Source organism: Humulus lupulus, chromosome 2 (assembly GCF_963169125.1).
Source record: "Humulus lupulus chromosome 2, drHumLupu1.1, whole genome shotgun sequence".
In the NCBI taxonomy this organism is placed as follows: domain Eukaryota; kingdom Viridiplantae; phylum Streptophyta; class Magnoliopsida; order Rosales; family Cannabaceae; genus Humulus; species Humulus lupulus.
This window is the reverse complement of record NC_084794.1, coordinates 255,660,665-255,671,469: the sequence shown is the minus strand read 5'-3', so window position 1 is coordinate 255,671,469 and position 10,805 is coordinate 255,660,665. Positions and strand designations below refer to the sequence as shown.

The 10,805-nt window shown below is 34.2% G+C and overlaps 1 protein-coding gene across 1 annotated transcript; it reads right to left on the bottom strand.

The window, feature by feature from the left end:
* Nucleotides 1–1,804: 1,804 nt before the first annotated feature.
* Nucleotides 1,805–4,957, bottom strand: LOC133819235 (peroxisomal adenine nucleotide carrier 1-like). Its single transcript, XM_062252431.1, has 5 exons — nt 4,619–4,957; nt 3,829–4,060; nt 3,114–3,260; nt 2,703–2,863; nt 1,805–2,441 (listed from the first exon to the last, which is right to left on the bottom strand). The coding sequence occupies exons 1-5, from the start codon at nt 4,759–4,761 to the stop codon at nt 2,162–2,164; spliced, it is 963 nt and encodes a 320-aa protein (XP_062108415.1). The 5' UTR covers nt 4,762–4,957; the 3' UTR covers nt 1,805–2,161.
* Nucleotides 4,958–10,805: the final 5,848 nt, after the last annotated feature.

Below are 10,805 nucleotides of genomic sequence, written 5' to 3'. Positions count from 1 at the left end.
AGTTTTATTTTTAAAAAAAAATCAAAAAATTAAAAATTAATAAATATATTTACAAAAAGAAAAATATTTTAAAAGTTTGTAATAAATAATGAGATAAAGTAACGTGAAATAAAAAGTAATGAAAAATAAGGAGAGATAAAGTAATGAGAGAAATTTTAAGGAAGAAAAATTGAGAAGAGAGAAATTGATGCAAGAAAAAAAAACAAGAGAAAGTGTTGGAGAGAAAAAATGGCTAGAGAGAAAAAATGAGGAGAGAGAAAATGAGGATATAAGAAGTGATGAGAGAGAAAATAATAAGATAAGTGATGAGAGAAAAAATAAAGAGATAAAAAGTGATAAGAGAGAAAGTGAAGTTAGAGAAAGTGATGAGAGAAAAAGTGAGAAGATATACTAATGAGAGAGAAAGAAAGTGATGTGAGATAATAATAATTAGAGAAATTTGCGGCATAAATACCCATTTTGTTCATTTTGTTGCTAATAAGTACCCAATTTTTAAAAATTGCGGCATAAATACCCATTTTGTTGCTAATAAGTACCCAATTTTTAAAATTTGCGGCATAAATACCCATTTTGTTGCTAATAAGTACCCAATTTTTAAAAATTGCTGCATTAATACTCAAAATTTTACTTTTTAGACTCTGCCGTTGGTACCCACTTAACAGAGTTACTATTAAAGACACGTGTACTGTCCTGATAATTCTTTTTTTTTTCACCTAATTAATTAAGAAAATACAATAAGTACCATCAATAATGTGTCTAGCTTTATTTTTAGCCCGATAAAAAGTCCAAGAGGAAACTTTAGAGTACTAATTTTTATTTTAATTAGTTTTATGTATTTTCTTAATTAATTAGGTGAAAAAAAAGAAGAATTATCAGGACAGTACACGTGTCCTTAATAGTAACTCTGTTAAGTGGGTACCAACGGCAGAGTCTAAAAAGTGGAATTTTGAGTATTAATGCAGCAATTTTTAAAAATTGGGTACTTATTAGCAACAAAATGAACAAAATGGGTATTTATGCTGCAATTTTTAAAAATTGGGTACTTATTAGCAACAAAATGAACAAAATGGGTATTTATGCCACAATTTTTAAAAATTGGGTACTTATTAGCAACAAAATGAACAAAATGGGTATTTATGCCGCAAATTTCCCTAATAATTAAAAATGTTATGTGAGAAAAAAATTGACAAAAAAAATTGATGATAACTAAAAATAACTTTTTTGTTATTCTCAAAATTTTCTGTTTTTTGTAACTTTGATTTTAAAAATTATTTTCTGAAAACAATGTCAAACACCCTCAGTTGTTTTCACTTGTTTTTAGAAAACAGTTTTTAGGATTTAAAAACAAAAAACAGTTTTCTAGTTAAGGAGTCAAACAACCTAAAGATTGTCTAACAAGTCTAATGAAATGAAATTTTGAGCAAACTAAACTTATTTTCTTTTATGTGTTTGCCTCAATCCCTTTTGGTTTCAGAGCAATGAACAAGTAAAGCAGCATTTTCATATGTTGAACTCTACACTCAGCTACAGAGAGAACCATCTGTTGCATTCTGGAAAATTATCAGAAAGAAAATGGTGTGGAGATTTCAGAAGCATTGGTACCATATATGGACGGTGTCACCTTCCTTCCTTTCTGGGAAACATTATCATGGTTGTCATTTGAAACAATGTCTAGGACTAAGGCCTATTAGTACATATAGTAGTAAAGTGAAATTCCTTTCGTTTAGAGATTAATATAGACTTTATTGCATAAGGTAATACATACATGTATGAAACCAGTTATTACTTAAGGTGGAAATGTACAAAAGGCAATGCTTGTTGGATTTTTTTCATTATTAATTTCCCAGTAGTTGTGTAAAACGAAATAACAATCCAACAAAGGTCTATAGCATCCTGTTAATGGAAGGCATCTGAACGATGTAACTGCAAGACTAGTAAAGGCCCAACCCACAAGATGCTATTTAACAGGTGTCCAAATAAGGACATTAAAAAATTAAGGACAAATAAATCTTGTTCTACACTTCCCTAAGTTTTTTTTTTCTTGATACTAGCATTTAAACTACTTCAACATCCATTATTAATTATTTCGTTTGCCACATGAATCCTCCAAATGTGGACAACTCTGATGGAGCTCTTCGTGGGGCTTAGACTTTCACTGAATTCAAGCGGTCTTTAATCTAACAGGGGTAACAAAGACATACCTTTTAAGTGCAATTAGTAGAATCCAAGTGGTCCTTGTTATCTTTTCTTTTATCATCAAATGCAAAGCTGAGCTTAGCACAGTCTTCAGTATCTGAGCTTGTAACCCTTTGAAGAAACCCAGAGGGCCTTCTCTTTTCCAAATGGCAAAAAGTGCACCTGAAATTGTCTTCTGGGATTTCTTGTCAGCTTCACTTTTCCCATTTTCATCCGTATCAGCAGCTTGAATCATTACCTTGCACCTGTCCCAAAACAAAAGAAACTAAACAAAGAAAGGAACAATACACCTTTCTAAATCCTGTCATGCAAACTAGAAAAATAATAATCATGGATTTTTTAAAATAAGATAATGATAATAACCTTGGATTAGGAAGGAAATACTATAAAGAACCAGGATAATCTTTTTATCATTTTTTCCATTTCCAAAATGGGATTCAATTATCTAGTCTATTCCATTTAGTACATGTTTTGCTTTATAATAAATAATTGAATAGTCTATTCACCTGATAGCTGGGTATGTCAAGATGGTAGCAACACACTTTGAGACAGCACCCAACGTGAAAGCAGAAAAGGCAGAAAGAGCTTCTGGGGTCGATGCATTACCAGTTTTTCTACCCAACTTCCCCTTCAGAAGTCTTTGTTTCAGCTGATCAAACACAGTGTACTGTACCACAGGAATTCAAGTTTCAATACAATTTAAGTTGCTTCTCTCTAACAATTTTTTGACTATGTACAACTTGGAAAAATTAGATGACCTGCAGGTGGCATGTAGCATACTAATTCAACATGTCACAGATAGGGCACAGACATTCTACCAAAATATGGAAGAAAATTAATTTTCTCAACTACAATCTAAGAAAAGAACTAACAAATCCTGCATTGCATGTCTATGTACCAGAATCAAAATAAGGTACCTGGATAGAAGGGTTGGATGTTAAAAGTAGAGATATGCCAAGACCATCAAATGCCTCCTTCCAAGTGCTCTTTGAAAGAGTTCTCCAAAGTCCTTCTGCTTTTCCAAACTCGCTTGTTTGCATCTTTGAGGATGCTGTATCCAATGGCTGCAAAGTGAACAATCAGAGTTACCAATGTCAACTTTTAAGAATCAAAATATGTTTTATAAACCATGCTTGTGTAAATTATGAAATGTAGATATGAGGATTGAAGTGCAAATTTCCTTTTGATAGCATCAGAATATGAAATAATCCTAGTTCCATGTTTAACAAGATTTGTGTCACTCTACTTGATGCAAGGGATTGGAATGGTGAGCAAAGCTCAAGTCAAATCCACGGCAAATAGAAAGGAAACCCCCAAATGGGAGAAACACTCTCAACTTTACTATTCAATATTCAATAATGTTCATTACAATCCTACTCGTAAGCTTATGTACCCCACTAACAAATATGGCATCATAATAGAAATAACATAAAATAAACTACATAAAAGAAATAACCAACTAACCTAAATTATAGAACATTCATAACTATTCTTTTACATCACTACTTCACAGAATTAAAGAAAGCTTTAATAAATAGCACTGGTTACATTTTTTATCAATTTTCTCATGTTATTTACTATCTTTGTAAATGTTTACTATCTGGACATCTACCTATCATTGAATCATCTAACCTGTATCAATATGACATTACAAGCCCCAGCAGCTGCAGCAACAAGCAAGTTCGCTTTAGCCCCAATAGTTTTATTTCCGGTTTTTTTCAAGTACAACCTCTTAAAGAAACTGTATCCATAGAAATAGATAAACTGTGAAATGAAGGATTGCAGATTCTTTGTTCCGAGTCCCTGGTACAACGAAAACACCTGACGTGTAGAGATAGCTTCCCACAAAACATCAGAAATATTCCTGCAAAAACCAATGTGCTTCTTGCTTATACATAAATTTACCAGTCACAAATATCTTCCTAGTTTTGCATCACTACCACCTAGCACAGTTGTTTCAAATCTTTGAACCATATCCAAGTTAGCTATGAAAGCAATTTAAATTATATCAAGCCTTTTCATCACGAGAAACAGGAGCATCATCTCTCATAGTTCTAAATTACAAACAAAAACCGCAGAGTAACATTCTCTTTCAAAAATCTATATACTGTAATTGTATCAATTTACAATATTGAAGTTTCAGAGCTGAGCATCCTCCTCACTCTACAATGCAGTGCAGTTATACATAACAATTCGAAAACATCAAAATTCAGTCCCAATAAACTGACTTAGCTAAAATCTTAGAGTGACATTTGCATAAAGATCAAAAACCACAGTGATACCATTGAAAAACTTCTAAAAGGAAACAAAAATCTCAACTTGTACAAACAATTACCGCAAAAACCAAAACCCAAGTCCACAAACAAGCAAACACGAAATTGAATTTTGTAAAGCAAAGATAATGGGATCAAAGGCAATTCACCTATACTTTAGCTGATGCTTAGCTCGGACTTCAGCTTGATATTTAGTCTTGCATGTATCAAGTGGGTATAAAACGGTGGTGCTAATCAGAGCTCCAATAGCTCCTGAAGTCGCCTCTGCAATGGATTCCAGATCCAACTCCATCTCCCTCCTCCTATAATCAACTTGTGCGCCTTTATCTGTACAAACTGAGAATTGGGTTTTTAAGGGAATGAAAAGAAAAAGGGTGAGTTATCCATGGAAGTAATCAGCTTCTTTGGAGGTGGGTAAGGGCCATTAAAGGTCTGCTAGTAGCAAAAACTGAGAGTGACGCAGATACTTATTATTAGTGTATCTTTTTGGGAATAGAAACGTGAATGAAGACACTTCTTTTTTTTTGTTGGAATGTACTAACACAACTTTTAATTTAGTCAATATTACAAAATATAGTATAATTTTAACTTCTTTTTTCCTAATGTTTTATCTTTTTTTATTTTTTGAGCAAATGTTTTATCTCATTTTAAATTAATTATATAGTATTAAATTTCACATATATTTGTATGATTTTGAAAAAATGTCTTAAAGTATATTTAGTATAGTTGTATAGTTGATTTGTGTTAAATATAAGATCAATTATGACATTTTACATTTTTTAATTAAAAGTAAATGTGTAATTGTATATATTATTATTTATTGTTTGTTTATTATTGCATGCAATTCTTTTTTATTATTTTTTACCGTATTTATTTTTTTAAATTAGTTTTCTTTTAATGTTTTTTGCACTTTCCTAATATATTTGTTCACGTGTCAATTATTGATTAAGTCTTACTATTTTTTTCATCTTCTTTTTCAAGAATTTTAAATTTGAAAAATCTAAAAAATTTAAGTCGTAATTAACACGTATAAAAATGACTTAATTAAAAATTAGGGTGAAGCTTGGATAATAGGATTGGATTAGAAGATATAAAAGAAAAATTAATAAGTTGATCATTTGTCAACATTAAATTAGAAGAAAACAAGATAGATACAAAATAACAATTCTTTTTTCTTAGCATGATTATGCATGGAGATGGAGATTGAATAGGATAAAATTATCCCAAGTTTTTTAATGGGATTAAGTTATCCCAAACTAGTAGATTATTTAGATAGTTGGATTAATTTTTTTTAACATCCTATCTAATTTGATAACAGCATTACATTATAAAAATAAGGTAACTCCATGAATTAACTCTTTTTAACCCTATATTTATAATCATAACCCCTCATTAATGTTTCTCACATTAATGACCTTATAGGCACTTAAAAAAACATTAATACCCCTTAATGAATATTAAGTTTTTCTCTCTTTTATTTGTCTTGCACATATCCAGCAGCCACCAAAAGGATCTACTCTCACAAAAAAGAGCAAATACATCTTCTCTCTTAAATCATCCAATCTCAAGGATCTACTCTCATCACCAATTTTCTTCTCACCAAGATTTGGAAAGTGACGTTATCTACCACAACCCTTGTCTTCTCACCAAAGTTGAAGAAGATTGAAGATTAAAAAGAGAGCATCTCCCAAAGTTGAAGAAGAATGAAATTTTTTATTTGATAATGAGTATCGTTATTTGTATCTTATGTAATAGTTTATATGAATTTTTTGAACTATTATGAGCTGAAAAATATGTGAAAATAAATAATTTTATGTTGAGATGACAAATTTTCGATTGATTTTGCGATTTAGGGTACTGTGTTCACACATAGTTCACATGTCGTTCACACATTGATCACCATACATTAGGACCATGGTTCACACGTAGTTCACCCCTGATTCACACACGTGTTTCACACTAAGTTCACACCTGGTTCACCCCTAGTTCACACCTAATTTACATCTGGTTCACATCTAATTCACCCTTGGTCCACACCTAGTTCACAACTAATTCACACCAAGTTCATCCCTAGTTCACACCTAATTCACAGTTGATCCACATATTCACACCTATTTCACACCACGTTCACCCTTGGTTCACACCTAATTCACAGTTGATTCACACACCTAGTACACACGTGGTTCACACCTAATTCACGCTTGTGTCACTCCAAGTTCACCCCTGGTTCACATCTAATTCACAATTGATTCACATACCTGGTTCACACTAAGTTCACTTATGGTTTACACCTAATTTACCACATAATTCAAACCTAATTCACACATGCACGTAATTCACACATGGTTCAAACACTAGTTCACATTCACACATAAATCACACCTAATTCACACTTAATTCACACGAAGTCTAACACTTACACGTAATTCACACTTAATTCACACATAATTTACACTTGGTTCACACAAATTAATAAGATTAAAGTGACAAAGTTTTCTTCCACTAATAAGATGAAGTTGACGAAGTCATTCAATTTTATTTAATGAGATGAAGTTGACATAGTTTTCTTCATACATTCAAAAATAAGATACAAATATCTAAATAAAAGATAACTATGTTTGTAAGTTGTGGTATGTAGAGAATGGTGAATAGAATTGTATATTTTATTCATGTGAATGTCATATATTTATACAACCTAGGAGAAACTAAAATAGGAAAGTATGAGAGAAAATAGGAAACGAAATAATTACAATTGACCCTATCTTCTAGCTAATTTACAGCTAATTATTCTAACACTCCCCCTCAAGTTGGAGCATAGATGTTAATCATGCCCAGCTTGTTACAAAGATAATCAACCCGCATCCCATTCAAAGCCTTCGTAAAAATGTCTCCTAATTGTTCTCAAGTTTTCACATATCCTGTAGAGATCAAGCCTTGTTGAATTTTCTCACGAACAAAATGACAATTAATCTCAATGTGCTTAGTTCGCTCATGAAACACAGGATTTGAGGCAATATGAAGAGCAGCTTGATTATCACACCATAATTTTGCTGGCACTGAAGTCTAAAATCCTACTTCAGTCAAAAGATGATGTATCCACATTATCTCACACACAGATTGTGCCATAGCCCTATATTCTGATTCAGCACTGGATCTGGACAAAACATTTTGTTTCTTACTCTTCCAAGAGACCAAATTACCTCCAACAAAGACACAATAACCTGAAGTGGATCGTCTATCCACCTTGGAACCAGCCCAATCTGCATCTGAGAAACACTCCATCTGGGTGTGTCCATGATTCTTGTAAACAATACCTCTTCCGGGTGCTCCTTTCAAGTAACACAAAATTTTCTCTAAGGCTACCCAATGATGAATTGTTGGAGATGACATAAACTGACTGACAACACTAACTGCGAATGCAATATCTGGACGAGTCACAGTAAAATAATTCAGCTTTCTAACTAATCTGCGATATTTCTCAGGATCTTTAAATGGTTCCCCATCACGTGTCAGATGCACAGCTGGATTCATTGGAGCACTACAAGGTTTTGCTCCCAATTTTCCTGTCTCAGTTAACAAATCAAGTACATACTTCCTTTGAGACAGAAAAATACCTTGTTCACTCCGAGTGACTTCAACTCCCAAGAAATACTTGAGCACCCCCAAATCCTTCGTGTGAAACTGGGTATGAAGGAATGATTTAAGGGAAGAGATGCCTTTAGTATCATTTCCAGTAATAACGATGTCATCCACATACACAACTAACAAAATGATACCAGCAGTTGATCTTTTATAGAACATAGAATGATCTGACTTACTTTTCAACAAACCAAATTTCTCAACAGCCTGACTAAATTTACCAAACCAAGCATGAGGACTCTGTTTCAAACCATATAAAGACTTGCAAAGACGACAAACTCGGCCTAACTCCCCCTGAGCAACAAACCCAGGAGGTTGCTCCATATATACTTCTTCCTCAAGATCTCCATGAAGAAAAGCATTTTTAATATCAAGCTGATGCAAAGGCCAATGATGAGTAGCTGCCATGGAAATGAACAGTCGAACAGATGTGAGTTTAGCAACAGGAGAAAAAGTATCACAATAGTCCACTCCATAAGTTTGAGCATAACCCTTGGCAACAAGACGGGCCTTTAAGCGAGCAATTGTTCCATCCGGATTGACTTTAACCGTAAACACCCATTTGCACCCTATGGCCTGTTTTCCTGAAGGCAAATTAACCAAGTCCCAAGTACCATTTGCAACTAAAGCATTCATCTCTTCTATCATTGCAGCAAGCCAGCCAGAATGAGACATTGCTTCACGAACAGTTTTAGGAATAGTGATAGAATCAAGAGAAGCAATAAAAGAGCAAGAAGAAGAGGAGAGATGATTATAAGAAACAAAAGAAGAAATAGGGTATGTACATTGGCGTTTACCTTTACGTAGTGCAATGGGAAGATCATCTTTGAGTTCCGGATCTGATGACGAAGATGCAGGTGCAGGACATGAAACAGGAGGTGGAGGAGGTGGACGCCTGGTGTACACTATAGGAGGCTTAGGAAGTGGTGGAGGTGGTGGAGGTGTAGGCATTGCGGGAGCTATGACCGAGGCAGGTGAAGGAACAAGAGACTCGTCAGAACATGTATCAGGCGCAGAGGATGTGACAGAATATACCAACAAATCATCATCCTCCCCCTGACGAGTAAGAGTAGGTGAAGATGAAAAATAAGGTGTATTTTCCACAAAAGTAACATCAATAGAAACAAGATATTTGTTGAGATCAGGACAATAACACCTATACCCTTTCTGAATACGAGAATAACCAAGAAAGACACACTTTAATGACTTAGGGTCTAATTTGGTGACATGTGGACGGACATCGCGAGCAAAACAAACACTGCCAAATACCCAAGGAGCAACTGGAAACAATGACTTACCAGGAAAAAGAATTTTAAATGGGATCTCACCATTAAGTACAGAGGATGGCATGCGATTAATAAGAAAGCATGCTGTGGAAACTGCATCGACCCACAAAGGTTTAGGAACTTTCATTTGAAATAAGAGGGCACATGCAGTTTCAAGAAGATGTCTGTTTTTACCTTCTGCTACACCATTTTGAGGTGCAATATCAACACAAGAAGTTTCATGAAGCATTCCATTAGAGGTCATGTAAGATTGAAATTGAGTAGATGTGTACTCTTTGGCAGTATCACTTTGCAAAGTACGAACAGACACATTAAATTGATTTTGAATCTCAGCACAAAAAGCACAAAATATAGAAAACAACTCAGAACGATTTTTCATTAAATATAACCAAGTTACACGAGAATAATCATCCACAAAAGTAACAAAATACCTGAATCCAGGTTGAGACAAAATAGGAGAAGGACCCCAAACATCAGAATGAACTAACTCAAAAGGAACACTAGCACGTTTATTGACTCGAGGACTCAAATGATGTTTGGAAAACTGACATGACTCACAATCTAATGAAGACACCTTACTATACTGGGGATAGAGTTTCTTGAGCAGAGGAAGGGATGGATGGCCCAAATGACAATGAGCCTCAAAACCGGAAGCAACACTCGGACAAGCAATAGAGACTGGTGGAAGAGGATCAAGAACATACAGGCTACCAGATTCATGTCCTTTACCAATAGTCTTCTTCGTCATAAGATCATGAAACAAACAATGATCGGGAAAGAATGAGATTGAATAGTTTAGATTACGAGTGAGTTGACTAACAGAAAGCAAATTAAAGTACAAATTAGGTAAATGTAAGACTGATGAAAAAGTGAGCAAAGGTGTGGGAGCAACAGTGCCAGATCCAAGAATAGAAGATGGTGATCCATTAGCTAAGGTAACAGTAGAAGTGGGACTATGAGACTGAAAAGTGGAAAAGAGACTGGAATTACCTGTCATATGATCTGTGGCACCAAAATCAATGACCCATTTTGAGGATGTGGAAAGAAGGCATGCATTAGAGTTACCTGAATCAGCTATCGCAGTGACAGAAGGAGATGAAGACTTAAATCATTCCTTCATACCCAGTTTCACACAAAGGATTTGGGGGTGCTCAAGTATTTCTTGGGAGTTGAAGTCACTCGGAGTAAACAAGGTATTTTTCTTGAATCGTCTTTTTCTTTGGGAGGATCATCAGTCAAGTGATCATCTTTGTCAATACTCCTCAGATACAGTCGAATCTTCTTACTCCATTCCAAATAATTCGAACCAATCAATTTATGGTCTATGATTTTAGACATCACGGGAACCACATCAGAAACAACCACTGATTTCGAATCTAATTTTATCTCTGCCATAATCTCGAAAGCAAAA

Bases quoted from the DNA above. Each gene is read 5' to 3' on its own strand.
- LOC133819235 (XM_062252431.1), bottom strand. From the start codon at position 4,761: ATGGAGTTGGATCTGGAATCCATTGCAGAGGCGACTTCAGGAGCTATT. The intron at 4,061-4,618 runs GTGAATTGCCTT...TGGTTTTTGCAG, and splicing joins AAGCATCAGCTAAAGTATAG to GAATATTTCTGATGTTTTGT. The intron at 2,864-3,113 runs GTACCTTATTTT...CCTGTGGTACAG, and splicing joins CATCCAACCCTTCTATCCAG to TACACTGTGTTTGATCAGCT.